Source organism: Mercenaria mercenaria, chromosome 4 (assembly GCF_021730395.1).
Source record: "Mercenaria mercenaria strain notata chromosome 4, MADL_Memer_1, whole genome shotgun sequence".
Classification (NCBI taxonomy): Eukaryota; Metazoa; Mollusca; class Bivalvia; order Venerida; family Veneridae; genus Mercenaria; species Mercenaria mercenaria.
The window spans coordinates 65,803,228-65,822,842 of NC_069364.1; the positions used below are offsets into that span (position 1 = coordinate 65,803,228).

The following is a 19,615-nucleotide window of genomic DNA, read 5'->3' on the forward strand; positions in this document are numbered from 1 at the left end:
CTTTTGATATTTAGTCTTATTCTTATATATCATGTGTAATAGTTTTGTGAGTTAGTCACACGAATTATAGATTTTGTCAGTTTCACTGACCCGCCCCCTCGATTTAACGTCGAGTATACAGACCTTCCGTAAGTAAGCTAGATAGCTTCCTCACATGAAGAATTTAACGCCCCGAATGAAACTCGAAACCGCATCGATGAGGGGCAAATGATTCGAGGTAAGCAACCTTACACACTCGGTATTGGAGGACTCCGTCTGATGTGAAAATTTTAGAACAGCAATTAAACAAATAACTATTTAAATAACGTATTATGACAGTTTCTATATGTATTCTTCAAAATATTTGAAGAAATGAATAAGAAAAGTGCAAACGTTTATTGCAAAGAAATTTTAACTACCTATCCGCTATGAAAATGGTCCCTAACTTTGTATTCTTTATGAACGACAATGCTACAATTACTATTTTCATTATTTTTTTAATAAGGCAAATGTTTAGAATTATTTCCTATATTATCATAAAAGACAATCCATTTGGGTAGATAGTGTTTATCCAAGTAAAAGGAACAAGAGGAAACCAAGTGATAAGAAATTTATTTAGTAATACAGCAAAGGTTAAAAAGAACTACATTGAAAAAGAATGAAATGCCGCATCGAAATAGGAAAAATGTTTATGATTTTATCCAACATTCTCCCTTCAGACAATACTTTTTTAAATGATAAAGATTTCACAATTTAATTTTCTAATTTTAATTTTTCGCAATAAGGAAACTGTTCAGTTTTGTTGTTAAGCATATGGAGATAATTACAGCAGTGTTGGTAAGATTCTTGAAGACGTATTTCATGGGAAGGGAACATAAACGTGTTATATATGTGATTAGGCGATCAATTGGTTCTCATCAGCCCATTTTGTCAACCAAAAACGAACCTTACGTGATTTTGTACCACATCGAGTTTATGAAAAAATATTAAAATTTTTAGTTGATGAGAACTGTGAGAAATCTTTTGCATAACTGTTAGCATTATATTCCCTGAAAGTGAGGCGCCAAGTTCCTTATAAAAGTTTTGGAAGGGAACCACTTATTAATTCTGTTCGGTTCAAGAAACCATTTGGACATAAAATGCAACAACATTTTGCACGCTGACAAAGCATTGTTAATCTTTGAGTGCTCTAGATCAAACCCCACAATGTGGTGTAAAAGCAAAAGCTGATTTAAAGTTGCCTGCGGCCTAATAAAAGAGGCTACAAACTATGAAATATGTGAAAAAACATGAGAGAAACAAACACATAAGTGGATTTTTTTATTATTATTTTTAATTTAATTTTGATATATAATGGCAACATACCGCTATAAACAAAAACATATCGCTGATTCATGAAAGAAATGAATCAACAAACTAATAAAAAATGTATCTACGGCTGGGTTGTCAAGACTAAAAAGTTATATTTTAATTATTTGAACTTTGCTGTAGTTTATAAGCTGAGAGAGGGACCCGTGCGTGTAAGTCTTGCTCTTTAGATTAAACTGCTGACTTAGGCGTGACGTTCATGTGAGGAAGTAGTTCGGAAGGTCAGTCTTTACTGCTAATTATAACGCAGATTACACTGGTTCATTTCTACCATCAAAGCAAAAATTGCATATATGATAATCATTAATAATTTTCGAACAAATAAACCAAAGCAAAACAAGTAGTCATTGATTAAATAACACGATATATGTCACAAAGTCAAAAACCTGTTATCAATATTCACGCATTGTAACAAGGAAATATTTTAAAAAAGCACACTCTCTACATAAAAGACTCTTATCACACCCTTATTCATGTGATACGCAGACCGTATTCAGCTCTTTCTTTAATTTGATATATGTTTGTATTGAACAGGTTTTTATCATATTTATTAAACTTACTTATCATTTTGAGATATATCAATATTCTTGCTAAATATACAGAGCCAAAGTTAGCTTTAAAACTGTGAACAGCGTCGTTTAGGATAAACGCTTTGTCTACATTTCACTCAGCGTAGCACAATCAACAGAGTGAAAGAAATTGACACTCTCGTCCAATCAGGCAGAGTGTTGCATAAATCTTTCATTTTGATAAATTATCTATAATGCGTTATCAAGTAGTTTGATTTGCAAACTGAAGTCACGTGGCATAGGTAACGAAAACGAATTTAGACGGCGTCGCCGAAAAAGTGGGAACTCCACAGGTTGCCAAACACGACAAGAATGAAAATGCCGCATCGAAACTGGAAATAACTTGTCTTACTCGTTCATATAAAACAGGGGAGAGAACTCCCTTAGGACAATACTTTTTGACAATGATAGATTGTCCCAATGGATATTTTTTTCTGAATGGTTTAAAATCGTTTGGCATGATAAGGAACACTGTTCCTAGTTTTGATGTGAAGGCATATGGAGATACTGTAACGTGCTCGGTCATCCATGCCTGCTACTTAGATGACGATTACTTTCTAATAGCGGACGGGCAACATCAGACCGTGATTATCATATCAGTGATACGTGCGACTTCAAGCTAGTGACTTCTCAAGCAGACCAGTTGGTTTTTGTCAAACCGTACGAACGAAAGTTGCTGTGATTTTAAGTGAACTGCAGCAGGTTCAGACCGTTTTTATGAAACAGAAATAATATGAGAAAGGTTTTTCATTATTGATGAGAACTGTAGAGAAATCTTTTGCAGTAAGCGTGGTATAAGAGGGATCTATATTCCCCGTGGAAGGAAGTGGAGGACGAGGGCAATGATCAACCGGTCAGGTAAAAGTTTATACTGTAACTGGTGAACCTATGCTGTCAGTTAATTCTGGTTCGAGTTGCAAGAGAACTTACCTTTTTTTCCGGGACATATAAATGCAACAACACTCTGCATCGCTGACAAACACATTGAGTTAATCCTTCTGACTGAACGTGGTTACCTCAGATTCAAGACCCAGGGGAACACAATGTGTGTGTTTGAATGCAAAAAGCTGATTTATGAGTTGCCTTTCCCCACATGGCATCTTCCAACTACGCAAAGAGGCAAAATAGTCAACGACCCTATGAAATACTAGCTGAAAAAACACCATTGACACTCGCTTACGAAATCCGAAACGACTATAACTTTCTTGACTGTTTCTTTGTATTTTTTTAAATGGCTTCGTCAATTTTGATATGTACTTAATTTGGCTTAACATACCCTTAGTAAAAGCAAAAACATATCAGTGGGGTTCCTGAGAAGAAATGAAATCAAACAAACTTAATACCACAACTGTACATATATATATCTACGGGCTGACTTTCGCTATTTCTTTTTGACTGGGTAAAGTTATATTTTCACCCACTGTACTCTTCGAACGATTATGCTTGTTAGTGTCTTGGTACGTTGTATTGATGAGGAGCCTCCGTAAGGTCGCTTGCTCTTTACCGTTGAAGGTTCGAGCCTGACTTTAGGCGCTGAACTGTTCATGTGAGGAAGCCATCCAGCTGGCTTACGGAAGGTCGGTGCTTCTACCCTGGTAATTATACTGCACGCATGAGCACCTGAGGTCTTCCTCCACCATCAAAGCTAGAAAATTGCCATATGTGATACGACCTATATATATAATTTTCCGGTGCAACGTTAAACCCAACAAAAACAAAATACGTTGCATTGATGCTAAAGACACGTATATATGTACAGTTCAAATGCATTTATCAAAGTAATGCCAGCTTCCCATAATAGGAGTTATTTTGTAAGAATAAAAGACGGGACACCGCCTCTTTTTACAGAGTTGTCATTCGTTCCTGTCACATTTCGTTGGCATGAATGAGAGACCTACAACAACGTATGTAGATTGGTGATTGGGTACAAAGTAAGAGCTATGTACGCTTGAACTCCTCTTCTGTCAAAGTAGTTCCACAACTAACTTCATAAATTAGCATATTTCATTAATTGTTCCATAAATGTTACCTTGAAAACAATGCGAATTGTATTCTAATAACTTTGATGAAGAAATTTTGTGTATGTATTGTATCTATACTTTCTGACTCACAAGGAATGTAACTGTGCAGTATTGCCCTAACCTATCATTTTTGACGAAGCTCCGCTTTAGAATAAAACTTTTTCCTTTGTCTATATTTTTTTCTGAAATCAGTATAATAAAGTGGCATTTACATTAAATATATCTTTAAAATATTATTACATACGTTTCTACATTTATATCTGAACTATTCAAAAAAGTTATACCTTCTTTACTTGTTTTGTGGCGTGGTTTGAAATATTATAAAACTGGCTGAAATTACATTAACACGAAAATGCCATGTTTTACAATTTTTACTTGCTTTACGATCGCGGAACTGCAGTCCACTTATCTATCCGTACAAAGTCAGTTTTACTGCATAACAAACCCAACCCACAGATTTTCATTGGCGGGTAAATGAAGGCTGCCAAGTCATCTCGTTTCATCGGACAATCTCCGTTTAAGAGTAAAACTTTTATTTATTTATTCATTTATTTATTTATCTATTTATTTATTTTGTGTGTTTGTGGGCGGGGGATAGAGTCATGGTTATCTCGCGACTTTACCAGCTTGTAACGTCGGAGAAGAAACCCGTGTGCCCCTCCAGTCATGGGCGTGAACCAAGGGACAACCATCGATCTTCCATAATCAAGCTGAATGGCTTCCTCACAAGCGAGCTTTTGAATCCAGCAACGTTAACGATGTCCTATAAACATTAAAAGAATGTTTAAAAGCGAACCACGTAATCATGAGAAATTTCGAAAAATGACAGAAAATGAGACGGCCAGTTTGAAAAGGGAGTCGTTGATTTTATTATTCTTCAAAATAACTTGCTTAGATAAAGTATTAATTTAGTACTATGATGTCTAACTTTAGAGCTGAAAATATAAACATATTTCTTTTTAATTATCTGAAATGACATTAAATCACTTGTACGTGTGAACAATCGCTGTTTTATAATTTCTAGTGTTAAAAATGCGAAGATACATAAATATATTGAAAATATAATAGCATTACTTTTTTTTTTAGATAATTTACATTTTACAAATATTTTATCTTTCAATTTCTTGGACGCATCCGTTTTGATGAGCTCTACAAGAAATTTGATTGCCTCTTTTTCAGTTTATTTTTATTGTTTCAATATCTCACTGTAAATTTAGAATGATGCACTTGAATGACTTGATTTAAAATGACTGAATTACAGAATCTGTTACGGAAACTTAAATAATATACCATCACTACAATTTGAGGTCTTCTTGTGGGCTAGTTTTACAGTGTGTTTACTGATTGAAAATAGTTCTCTTGCCTCAGACATGATCTCCATTTTTTTTCTGCTCACAATCTTCTTCAAGAAAATGTAAGTTACAGAGATTCGAAACGGGTTCTGATTTGTACTGCAGCCATTGCAAGCTTCTCAAATTTATATATGTTATTTAGTGTCTTTATACCCTAACCAGTAGCGTCCAAACATCGTGGCCAACTACCACTAATACCCGATGATTATTAAGGTTACATTCTACCAGTTCAATTCCTTATTTATTTCATATTAACAATAAAATATTCAGACCTCATTTTCAGCACTTTAGAGCATTTCAATGATATGAAAACCATATATGGTCATTTAGTATAACATGTCTTCTTATCAAGAATAGAAAAATATTGACATGTTATGTTGAATATAAGAAAAATAATCTGTTCTGAGAAACATCACCCTCTAAAAATGCCCCCATGAAAACAGCCGTTTAGCAGTTACGTGTAGGTAGACATTTTTCGCAAAGAATAAAACGTATTCCAAGAAATTTACAATGAAAATGGTCTAGATCTATTCTCAATACTATAAGCAATAAACATAAGCCAAAAATTTAACTGTCACCTCCTCATGTCACTCATTATACCAGATTTCATCCATAGCATGGAACTACATTTTGGACTACTTCACATGTAACACTGAGTAGTCACTTCCGGTTTGGTGTAATCCGTACTTAAAGAAACACTTTTCATACTCAAAATGTGTTATTTTCACTTAAATTGTACCAGTAACCTAAATGCATGAAAAAAAATACCAGTTTCAGTTTGATACAATCAATTTTCAAGGTTTTATGGCTTTTTCAGTAAAAAAACTGTCGTGACATCATTTTTGACCACTTTTCCTTGCTTGAGCTTATTTTTGCCATATTTTATCAAGTTTTACCATAAAGTGCACTCAAATCACACACTGTTACTGTAAAATATACCCAAACTCACCCCTGACACCTAAAACATACCAATATTTAGTCAGTAAATATGCATTTTTTGAAAAAAATACACCCAAAACAGTGATTTTGAAATATTTTTATTTCTTCTTCTTTTTCTCTGCTAAATTGCACTGAAATTGTCATCTTCTATCAAAATCTGGCCAAACTAGCCTGTTTACAGCCACATCTAAACAAGTTTAATTTTTTACCCCTTCACAACTTTTAAGTCATGTTGATCGGTCCCTAAAATCATACAGAGATCATAACCGAGCGTTTAAATTACCAATGCAAAAACCATTCGACGACCATCTCAAATCTTACAAAATAATGAAAAATGTGTTTTAAAAAATTCAAATTTTCAGTCTAATCGCAAAATTTATAAAATATACTGCGCTATAAGAATTTACTAAACTTGATAATCCATAATCATAATAAATACGGTACACTTTTCAAACGAGCGTTGCGTGTCGGCAGTTCAATTCTGTGCCATATGTTGTCAATAAAATTATCAAGATCGAACAAGAACTGACAAAATATTGGAAATTCAAAATCAACGGGTCCGCTTGATTGCACCTTCAATACCATATCAAAGTACATTTAATAGGACACACATAAATGTTTTGTGGTGATATTAAGCAAAGAAAGAGATAAAAGGAAGACAGAAAAATGGATTATTTTCTCTTTATTTCAAATATGTAGTGATAGTAACACTAGGAGAAAATGCATTAGTGGAATTCGATAAATTTATATCTATATTCAGCCACAGGTAAGTGAACCTTTATGATTGTTTGTGTGTTTACATCCATATCTGGGTCAATATATATGCGTCGTAAATAGTACGGTTTTTTTTTTATACCGATCGATACTGTATCTGCGGCGGGTATGAGAATAGAATACTATATAGAAACAATACAAGAAACGGACGGAGAAAAACACCATACTGTCTGAAAATTCTATGTGGAAAGACACAGTTATAATATTCTTTTATCACATGTTAACTTTTCTTGCTAAAACATCGAAATTTCTTCTTTCTTTACTTACTATACACCAAGTCAACTCGACCAACTTCTCATACTTGAAACGACACCAGAGATAATTATACCAATTTGTTTTCGCTCCAACGGCGTCAAACATGTGATGAAATAAATATTTTAGACGCTTTTTTCTCATTCAAAAATCAATAAAATGTTGAAATTGTGAAAATGATCAGCGGTACAAACTTATTGACGCACTATCTTTGGAAGGTGTCCTAACTTATAATCAAAACAGTAGTTCAGAAAGGAGTAAACTACTGAAACGGTTTCGTACTAAAGGAGAAAATCAACATTACCTGTGCCGAAGGCATACTTTTAATGTCTTCATTATTTTTTCAGTGTCATAGATACATTCAGTGCCAAACTTGGTGGAAATGAACAGGTTAAAATTTTTCACCCAAACTGCGGGCGAGTATCTTTAAATTTCGTTTTGAAATTAATAAAATACATTGATCCCATTATTCGATGTAAATGATAAAATTATTTTATTTATTCATGGCTAAATGGTCTGTAACGGTGACGGTTACAAGTTGACTATCAATAATCAATATGCCCATGGTAAAGTTACCATAATTATATAGTACATCATTTACAGTGGTGGTTTAAAGGTATGATCATATCAGTTAGTTAAGCATATCTGAGGTGAAATCATAGCAGTATTTCCACGTAAGTAATTGTTTATCTGTATTTCATGATTATTGTATGTTTTTGTTTTACTAAATTAAATAGTGATTGTCGGCATCTTGTAAACTTGCTTTATATGACATTAAAACTGTATCTACAAGGAGATATCATCTGTAATGTATATTGATCTACAGACTCTGCAAGGCTTTACAAACAGATTTTCACGACAACAAGTAACTGTTCTATAGAATTTCTATTGTAACCAGGGAATATATTGATATGTATTAGTTTCTTTGCCGTATTTGTTTTAAGTACGGTAAGTAAAAATACCTGGTGTTGTATCTTGGATTTGCAACATACTACAACCGTGTCTAAATAACCGTGAGTGGTGGACGATCTACTTCAGCCAAACTTGTCTGTGTCTGTAAATTAAAATTATATATGATTTGTTAGTTTTTCAACTTGCTGGAATAATAGGTAGAAATGTTAAATGGAATATCACACCATTATACCAGGTAATTCAAAACGGAACAAAACACCCCTTTTTTCTACTTTGTTCGCAGTTGAAACTCGAAACGAACGATAACAGTTGTTCTTTAAGGTATAGCCCTCAACAGTGTACAGGCTCGGATCCAGAAATATTTGACTGTGGATGGGGGGGGGGGGGGACCAGTCTAGAACGAAGTCGTCACCACGAGGCGAATAGCGCTGATAGCGGGTCTGTATTGGAGGGGACTCTGTCCATGTTAGTGGGGTCAGGGGGGGGGTCACCCCTGTAAATTTTTGAAATACAGGTATGAAATAGTGGCCTCTGGTGCATTTTTAGGTCTAAATTTTCGGGTAATGGAGGGGTTACTTGGGACTCTCCCCCTGGAAAATTTTGAAATACAGATATGAAATGGTGGCCTCTGGTGCGTTTCTGGGTCTAAATTTTTAGGAGGGATTGATCATCCGCTTGAAATACAAATATGAATGGTGCCTTGTGGTTATGGGTCACTTTCAGAAAAATACGCTGGCAGAGGGGAGCTGGTGAGTAAGCCCCTTTCCAGCCACTGGCAATGAGCTCCTGGCGGCCCTGATCGGTTGTGTGACCGTTTGTATCCCAGAGAACAAGAGTTGTACACTGGACCTATATTATATCCTTACTTTTCATAAGATATTCAAAAATATATTTTATGTTACTCCAGAGCTCAGACATCTGTATGCATAGACATATGTATGCATGGACAATCGTATGCATGCATTGACAATCGTATGCACAGCCATCTGTATGCATAAACCATTGTAGAAGAAAGTACCAAACATTACAAGATGAATTCCGTTGCTCCTCTAGACGAAGTTCCGATAACGGTAAGTTGTAATGAAACACATAACTTTTGTTTATAAAACATCAACCAGACTTTCAGAAATAATATCAGAAGAAAGCTGCTTCCTCCCGACGTACTGATAATATATAAACGATTACCTAACGAATTTAGCTTTTAACTTGTATAAAATTTATTGTCTTCAATAAAATAATGATAAAAATCAGCTCGAACTCATGACCTCTTGTGTGGGAGTCCTATGCTACCTACAGAGCCAATCGGACGGACCCTTCTTGTATAATCATGAATAATTACTTTTGCAAGTACATACAATACCACAGAGGTGGGGAGGAATCTAATAAAATTGTTTTGTTTATATAGTTTAACGAATATTTCAGGGAGCGGATAGTGGGGCTGAAGACGCAGACGACATGCTCCCGGATGGAGTTATAAATCCCGCTTCTTACCGCAGTGCAGAAGAGGACATTGAGAGCATCCGTCTTTCATTTAATCTTTTGCAGGTAATAAAGTTTCATATTGGTTTGACCTAAAAATGTAAGCTCAGTCAGATACATATCCAAGATGCCCATCACATAGACTGGTACGCTCAATTAGCAAAATTTACCAAGACACACAGTCCAAGATCACATAGACTGGTACGCTGCAATTAGCACAATTTACCAAGACACACAGTCCAAGATGCCCATCACATAGACTGGAACGCCAATATCAAATTTACCAAGCACACGTCCAAGATGCCATCAATAGACGAACTCAATAGCAATTTACAACACAGTCCAAGATGCCATCACATAGACTGGTACGCTCAATTAGCAAAATTTACCAAGACACACAGTCCAAGATGCCCATCACATAGACTGGAACGCTCAATTAGCAAAATTTACCAAGACACACAGTCCAAGATACCCATCACATGGACCGGAACGCTCAATTATCAAAGTTTACCAAGACACAGTCCAAGATGCCTATCACATGACTGGAACGCTCAATTAGCAAAATTTGCCAAGACACACTCAAGATACTCACATGGATGAACGCTCATTATCAAATTTACCAAGACTGTCAGAGCCATCACTAGACGTAACTCATTATCAAAATTTACCAAGACATATAATCCAAGATGCCCATCGACTGGAACGCTCAATTATCAAAATTTACCAAGACACATAATCCAAGATGCCCATCACATGGACTGGAACGCTCAATTATCAAAATTTACCAAGACTAGCCAAGATGCCATCACATAGATGGTATCATTATCAATTTACAGTCATACCAGATTCCTCACACTGTCGTCATTAGCAATTTCAAACACACAGTCCAATGCTCACATGGACTGACGCTCAATTAGCAAAATTTACCAAGACACAGTCCAAGATGCCCATCACATGGAATGGAACGCTCAATTAACAAAATTTACCAAGACATAGTCCAAGATGCCCATCACATAGACTGGTACACTCAATTATCAAAATTTACCAAGACACATAATCCAAGATGCCCATCACATAGACTGGTACGCTCAATTATCAAAACTTACCAAGACACGTAATCCAAGATGCCCATCACATAGACTGGTACGCTCAATTATCAAAATTTACCAAGACACATAATCCAAGATGCCCATCACATAGACTGGTACGCTCAATTATCAAAATTTACCAAGACACATAGTCCAAGATGCCCATCACATAGACTGGTACGCTCAATTATCAAAATTTACCAAGACTCGTAATCCAAGATGCCCATCACATAGACTGGTACGCTCAATTAGCAAAATTTACCAAGACACAAGTCAAGATGCCCATCACATAGACTGGTACGCTAAATTATCAAAATTTACCATAATAGTCAGATGCCACATAGATGGTACGTATTATCAATTCAAGACACACATCAAATGCCATCACATAGACTGGTACGCTATTTCAAATTTACCAACACATATCTAATGCCATCAGTTCAATATCAATTACAAGTAGTATCCAAGATGTCCATCACATAGACTGGTACGCACAATTATCAAAATTTACCAAGACACATAGTCAAAGATACCCATCACGTAGATTGGTACGCTGGATTATCAAAATTTACCAAGACAATTAGTCCAAGATGCCCATTACATAGACTGGTACGCTCAGTTAACAAAATTTACAAAGATACATAATCCAAGATGCCTGTGACTTAACCAGAGTTGACAGAATACACACGATTAATGGAGAAATTCATCTGATGAGTTCAGATTCCGATTCATTAGGATAGGCTATTAGAATATGGCGGATGTCAAGAAACACGTGCCTATTGTTTCTCATCTGCATCTTTTTATAGTTCAATGGGAAAAGAGAATAGGCAGTTGTATTCAAATTTTTAATGTCGCGTTACTTTTGTCGTAAATACATCTCGACTTTAGTCAGTTTTCACTAAGAATATCTCCTCCACATGGAGAAAAAAAGTTAATTTATTCGCCGAACCTGAAACGATGTGGTCCTCAAACATATTTGAACTGACAAGTATTTGTTATCCATATATTTTATACGGTTTCATTAAACTTTTCATTCCATTTACTTTTTAATATCATTCACAGTATTCTAAACGCCAATACATGGATATAACAAAATATTTTCCTTTTCATTTATTCAGAAGATATTGAAAAGTTTATATTCATGTGCATATTTTTTCAATATACGGATTACAAATGATCTGTGAAAATAATTGCTTACAAATGATATATTTTTTGTGTGTAAAAATTGTCAGCTTACACTTGTCAGAAATATTATGTATAAATATTTGACTTGCGAATCATATTCTCTCGTAAGGATGATTTACTTCGAGGTTTTTGTTTTGTACTTCTAATTAAGTGTCATTTTTCACCGACGAAGGCAGAAAAAAAAAAGAAAAGACTTCGCAAATTTTCGACAATAAGAACAGTGATATGCTAGTATTGCCAATGATCCGCTCTATTTTCTTTACCTAATAATGTGACCTTTCGATTTAATAATGCAGTAGAAAATAAACTAGTATACAATGATATTTAACATAATTGTAGTATTAAACTTATTGTCATAATCTTAATTTGATAGGTTGAATGGTTAAGTTTTAAATATGAAAAGTTCAATATGATACGGTTGTACAGAATGCAGTAAACATGCTACATTGAAGATTTACAATGTTCGTTATGTAGAAAAAAAAAGAGATATTTATTTCAGCTCTCTAGCTATACTTAAGAAGAAATTTACGAGAATATGTTTAAAGATATGTATAAATGTACATACAAGTTATCATTTTAAAACAGTGAAGGAAATTATTCAGACAATAGTTCCTCAGCTCAGTTGAAGTTATAAAAGCGCGAACTAATATATGATATGGCTGCCGAGTGTAGGATCCACCCAGAGCCGAAACAGAATGATACTGAAGATGACCATGTAAAATCTAGCATATATCAGGTTAGTTTTGCTTTTAATTAGATGTGTACAGATTTCAAAAAGTGAAATAAATACTCAAATTTTTGTTAAAAAAAGACAATGTTCTCAACCGATTAAAAAATAAAAAGTATACCATTTAAAAAAAATAGAGAGAGAGAGAGAGGGAGAGAAAGAGAGAGAGCGAGAGAGCAATCGATTGATAGACAAACAATATCACAATCAGACACGTTATAATTCGTTCGTTTACAATTACAAGACGAAATATTCACATTAATGGTGAACCTAACATATTTCAAAACTAATAGTTATAACTTTGCATGATATATACAAAAACAAAAAAATATATCAAAGATTGGTTGATATAATAAAACCTGTCCATGAACAAATATAGTAAACCAGCATAATTTTGTATTGTCAAAACAAGAGTAATAAGTATTCATGATCATTTTGGTGAAAGCAAATATAGTTCAATGTAAATGATGAAAATTAGATGTGAGATGAGTTTAATTCCGAATAAATGCATGTTTTGTCCAAAAGAGGTATATTTTGGTCGAAACGAAAGTAAACAAGATAGACAAGTGGGAAACAAGGAAAATCTAAGAAAACTGAGTGTATTTAATCGAATTTTAAATGTATAGTAATTCCCGTTAGATAATTTTATGATCTTGCAAAATCAAATACAAGATCAACAGCAGGATATTATGATGTAAATGGTAATTACAATATACTCCAATGCACTTTATGCAAATATGATTGATAACATTTGACACTTAACACTTCCTTTCGGATGTAATCAACATACCGTGATATACATATACAGAACATATTTGATCAGTTAATAGAATTGTTTCATGCATTTATTGGTATGCATTAAAGTATTCAACAGTCGCTACAACCTCCGTCAATTATATGTGTAATTTATGATCAACGACAAAACGGAACAGAATCCGTAACTGCCTTAAGGTGGACTTAAAACATTTTACTTTCTGAGTATCGTTCATTTCGAACTAAGTGTGTCCTGACATTATTTCAATGATCTGGTTCCGTGGGTTCTTTGCACAGAAACGTGAGTAATTTACGTTTCCTAAATATTTGTGTAAAGCTAGCCATTAACTATATCTTATACGACATTTTTGTGAACAATACATGAGCAGATGTTCAGCAATACATTCTGTATCTGAATTGTATTCAACACAGATAATTGTATATTTTCTTGAAAATAACATGCTAAATAGAAGTACCACCGTCCTACAGTAAGGTAAGTGATCTCTGTACAACTGACTGAAGTACCAGATGTTACAGGTCATCATCATTATTGTATTCTGTATCTGATAGAATATCATTAAGGTTTCATGGCAATATTGTTTGATTAAGGGTGCCAGAAACGGTTATGCAGACGCCGAGTTTCTCGGGAACTTGTTTCAGGGTGCCAGAAACGGTTATGCTGACGCTTAGTTTCTCGGGAACAATATTTTTTTCAGGGTGCACGATACGGTTATGTTGACGCCGAGTTTCTCGGGAACAATCTTGTTTGTTTCAGGATGCACCAAAAACGGTTATGCTAACAATCGAGTTTCTAGTGAAACGGTCTTGTTATTTTAGTGTATAGGATACTTATGTTGATGTCGAGTTTCTAGTGATACAGTCGTTTTTGCCCGAAATTATTAAGCTTACGATGAGTTCCTAGTAAATGCAATCTTGTTTTGTTTCATTGTGACGCCGGAGAGTACTGACATGCTGACGCCGAACATTTGTGTCTGTTTCAGTGTGACTCCGATTTTCTAAAAAAAAAAAAATAAAAAAAAAAAAATAAAAAATTGTTTCTTTCAGTGTGTCAGGAGCTATTTTGTTTACGTCAGTTTTCAAGTGAAATAAACTCGTCTGTGTTATTTCCAGAAACATTTACGTTCATGCCGCGTGTTTTAGTAGTGAAATATCTTGTTTGTTTCAGTGTGCCAGAAACGGGTATGTGGAGGCTGCTACTCGGCTGCTGCAGGACGAGAAAAGCCAGAAAGAAATCAACAATGATGATGAAGACGGACTATGTCCATTACATTACGCTGCTAGATATAACCACATGGAGATAGTAAAGCTGCTCGTTGAAAATGGAGCAGGTAAAACATATGAGCCATGCCATGGGAAAACCAACATAGTGGCTTTGCGACCAGCATGGATCCAGACCAGCCTGCGCATCCGCGCAGTCTGGTCAGGCTCCATGCTGTTCGCTTTAAAGCCTATTGGAATTGGAGAAACTATTAGCGAACAGCATGGATCCTGACCAGACTGCGCGGATGCGCAGGCTGGTCTGGATCCATGCTGGTCGCATACCCACTATGTTGGTTTTCCCATGGCACGGCTCATATTGATATGCACATACATTGGCGGCATTATTTCTTAGAGTATTTAATCAAGGCAAGAGAGCTCCAAATGCAAACTCTGTGCACACAGTGAATTATGACAGGCCCTATGCCGGAAACAGTTAAGCTCTAGCTTCAGTATCATCGGCGCCTTGAGAAGAAAAGGTCTGAGTGGACAGCGGGTCAGTCTCCATTTAAAAAATCATTTCATTTCTTTTTTTAAATGGAAGCCATTTACAACACTATAAATAACTGCTATTTTTGTTGTACATATTTAAGATAGGCGGGTTGTATTCTGTAAGGAGCTGATTTAGTGTGGGCGTCAGTCCTGTTATACAACTAAACTGTACATAATAAAAGTTACGTAACTAATCCTTAGTCATCAGCATTTGCTGTTTGCTTTTGGTGTCTATTTATTTGCTTCACTACTTGTATATTATCGGTGAAGCACTTTCAAAATAAAATTTACAGCATAAAACAACAATTAATGATATTATACATAGCTCTTTTTAAATGCTCAACAACTTGTAGATTTTTCGGTGCCTTATATATATAAAAAAAGATTATAAATTTGTTATTAGAAGTCTGTTCATACGGCTAGATTTCAAAATATGATGTACACTACACGTAGAAGAAAACACTTAAATTTTCAAAACAAAAAAAATCTGAAGTATTTATACTTGAACATAATTTTAATGAACAAAAGAAATGGAAACGGTGTTCGAAACTGTATATTACACCCAGTATGATTACACAAATGTTTGTTTAATATAGATAAGTAAATTAAGTACTTTAAAGTGAAACCCGATTAAAACCCCGAGGTCAGTCGCTATATGATATTTAACCAAAAACAAGGTAATGAATATATAGGTCGCTTGTATTAAACTTGTCAAAAATCGATTTTAAATTCAATGGTATTTTATATATTGTACAATGTATACCAAATGTTAATGTGTTTAATACAGTTCAATAACAAAGAATAAACACACAGTAAAACTAGACTTGAGTTTTAAGCTTTGTGAAAGTCGTTCTGGGACTCGTCTAATTTTTATCATGCTGGACACGACTGATTCTGCGTTTGCGGACAGTTTAGATCATGATCAGCCTGAACATCCGTGCAGTCTGATCATGATCTGCATTGCTCTGCATTCAGTCAGTATCATTTTGGTAAGCACCCCTTTTAACAGTTAACGGACCTGCCCAAACTGAAAGACGAACAAGTTCATTATAGGAACTTAGCAGGGTAAAGGTTAACAAAAGTTTATACGTTTCGTCCTAAGCATGGACTATGAAAACATATTTCTTTCATAAGGTATTATATTTATCAATTAAAACAGGTGTCGATAATTCAGTTTTAGGACAAATCTATCTTCTTTTCGTTCGGCGTAGTTTCAAAAAGTAGTCGTACACTAAAATTGAATCTGTTTAAATGATATTGGTGAAACACCAGACTCCCAAGTTCTAACATGGTCCTAAGTAGGTTTTGTGAAACAGGTCCCTGGTAAGCATTGTGGGTAGAACATAGTACTACCACTAGGAAGGTTGAGGTTTTGATCCCAGGACCAGGTAACGGTCGTCTGACATTTTCCCAGTTCACCCTCCACCTCTGATTCATCTGAGGAAATGAACTGCAAAATGATCTGCATTTTACAATTAAGCTCTGCTGCGGAATTTAGAGACATGGATGACAGTTCATTGTATTTACCACAAGCAAGAACATTTAGATAGAAACATGTGTAAGTTATTGACCAGAGATATTGACAAAACAATTATACTGCATATTATATAAACAGAACTACCTTTTTATTTTAAGTAAGTGAATGTCAGCGTATCTTTATTAACAATTCATGACCTGTTTTTTTTCATTGATTTTAAAGTCCCAAAGCGTTTCTGGAGAAACCTTATTTTAGACTGAAAACCAAAGACTTTTCAGAAAAGCATTTCTTTCAAGGCTACAGGTTGCTTTTCAATGTTTAGCCTGATGAACGTTATTCATCAACCTTCACGCAGGGATATTATTGTCAGACAACCGACAAAGGGGTGTAACACTATGTTGGTATTTGTTACTTTAAATCTGTTCTAAAATTATCACAATCCATTATCACAAATAAGTTTCTGTCCATAGATTTTTTTAATCATGCCACATGTTTGCAGCACATTTTAAACGAATACATATCATGAACCTTTAGGAGCGGTACGTAAATATTACATGATGTACATAATTGTACAAAAGCATAAAATTTCAATGCTGACAATAAAATTGATTTTGCAGTTTATTCATGGACCACTACATCTACTTTATCAATTATTGAAATGTGAAATATTATAAGTTCCGTTTTAGACTAATTAATATAAACAAATTCATGCGCTACGTAACACAGATATTTCACAGAATGTAGTTACAAGAATAACAGTATCCGATGCTATGTGTTGTAAATGTGTACAAATTTTTCGATCTGTATAATTCAAAGTTGCATAACAGAATGCTAGCACCAAAATTAAGTTAGGACAAAACATGAACTAAGTTCGAATGGCGGGTTAATCTACACTGCAGTTGTTTGCTGTAAGACTAGTCAATGCCCATGGGAGAGAAAATAGATCAACATGGCGTATCTTATACTACTTTATATCAGACATAATATCCATCTTTGACATGGAACTAGACTGAAAAAAATCAAGAGCTTCAGGGATAATATGACAAGTTGTAAAATGACTGTGTCAAAATTAACCGACTTCTTGCAGATAAAAGATGTTAGCGATGGGTTTTCTTTCGAAACTGTCTTCGTCCCGAATTTACCATTATTTTCATTTTAATAAATTGTAATTTTTTATTTGTCCATATTATACAGATGTGAACAGCGAGGACCGCGAGGGATTAACACCGTTACATTATGCATGCAGAATCAAACGGAAGCGGAAGAAGTCTAAACAGACAATGCTGAATCTATCCTTAACAGAAACTATAGAAAACTCGCCGGCGAGAGGAATGGTATAACATTCTTAGAATTTCTTAGTTACATACGTTTGTACTCGTATATTTCTCTGATTTTTTTTTATCTGTGTTGGAAGTGAACTGTGGTAACATAATCAAAATCGGTGTAACAGTGGAAGCGAGAGCTAGATTAGCAGATATGAAGTTTAGTATTTTGAAGCTAATGTACCTTTGTTTTCTTTTTCTTTTTCGTTTCAAAGTTGATTCGAAGTCATCAACATTAACCACTTGGCCGCGGAGGCCACTAACTCGTATACCGGAAATAAAATCAATGTGAAATACGTCAGTCGCACTGACAAATCCGGAACAAATCTGTACTACTTTAAACAACTGGCCTTAGGATTGACTGGAAAACGTTTTAACAATACAATCATTGTATTGCATTGTAAGATTTAGATTTAAGACAAATGTTTAGATCTTCCTATAACCTTGTCGATGTCCGTGCTAACATTTACAGTGTTACCCAGACAGATCTTAGCCAAAGACATATCACTGATCTACCTTTACCTTCTGTGGTACAAGATATATATCTATTTCAACATAAAATATGCAATGGCAGTTAATAATTAAATTTTGTTTCAAAATAATAAAAATCACTTTTCTTTGTACTTTTTTTTCCAAAAAGCAGAGCCCATTTGACGGGGATGTGTCGGTAATTCACTTTGTGGCAACGTTAAATGTCGCAACGCCGCTAAATGTCGCAACCACCGTTAAATGTCGCAGGGTTGACGTTAAATGTCGCAACCACCGCTAAATGTCGCAAAATCGTTTGCCGCTAAATGTCGCACCTTTAACGTTAAATGTCGCAAAAATTTGCCCACCGTTATATGTCGCAACACCAACTCTAAATGTCGCACTTCCAATTTGACACTATGATTATCAATTCTTTGTGTATATTTACTTTTTTGAGGGAAGAAAAATTAACAGGTTCATGTAATACAAATATAGTGTTGTTTGTTTGTGGGGGTTGGGTATGGGTGGGGAACGGGGTGAATAACGACACAGAAATCGAAGACACAACATTATGGACAGAATGGCTAAAATGCAGTTTTTGCCGTTTTTAAATGCAAATGGAAGCAAGATGCCATTGAATTACTTTAAATATTTTTGTATCATCATTTTTTTGTTGTTATAATTTCACGTGGTAACAGTGATAAAATTTGTTTCAGAGGAGAAACAGTATTAAATGTCCTTTAAAGTTTAGCGAAAAACGTTTTTTGCTTGCATTTCATATACTAGGTTACATAGGGAAATACTATGGCTGATTTCAAATGAAATTGGAAGCAAGAAGAAATAGTGTTACATTAATAAAAATACACCAGTGGAAAGATAAGAAAATGAATTTTATGGTGGGAACAGTGATAAAATTAGATATATAAACTGAAAATAAGAATGGTCGAAACAAAATTTTATCCTTCTATATTTCAATGTAAATCATAGGTCTGTCCTTGCGGCGGCTGTTCTCGCACCCCGCTGCGGATGGCTTGATAAGACGCCTAAGAATAAAAAGTTGTGTGTGACACACATCACCAAGATAATTAATAGAAAATATAAATATTTACATTTTTGAAGGGGTGGGGGTGGGTGGGGGTGGGGTTGTATGTGTGGGTAGGCGGAAAAGTAAGATAATGAG

The 19,615-nt window shown here is 34.8% G+C and overlaps 1 protein-coding gene across 4 annotated transcripts in view; it reads left to right on the top strand.

The window, feature by feature from the left end:
* The first annotated feature begins 6,704 nt into the window (after positions 1-6,704).
* LOC123552026 (transient receptor potential cation channel subfamily A member 1 homolog) overlaps positions 6,705-19,615 on the top strand; it is a 46,230-nt gene continuing 33,319 nt past the window's right edge. For 2 of the 4 annotated variants that reach the window (XM_053541557.1, XM_053541559.1), the window contains exons 1-5: positions 6,705-6,994; positions 9,074-9,236; positions 9,589-9,711; positions 14,585-14,747; positions 17,840-17,979. In XM_053541557.1, the coding sequence (XP_053397532.1) occupies positions 9,198-9,236; positions 9,589-9,711; positions 14,585-14,747; positions 17,840-17,979 (465 nt within the window). In that variant the 5' untranslated portion in view covers positions 6,705-6,994; positions 9,074-9,197. Of the gene's footprint in view, positions 6,995-9,073; positions 9,237-9,588; positions 9,712-12,316; positions 12,655-14,584; positions 14,748-17,839; positions 17,980-19,615 lie in introns of those variants that run through there. The other 2 variants (XM_053541558.1, XM_053541560.1) reach the window with 2 other exon arrangements.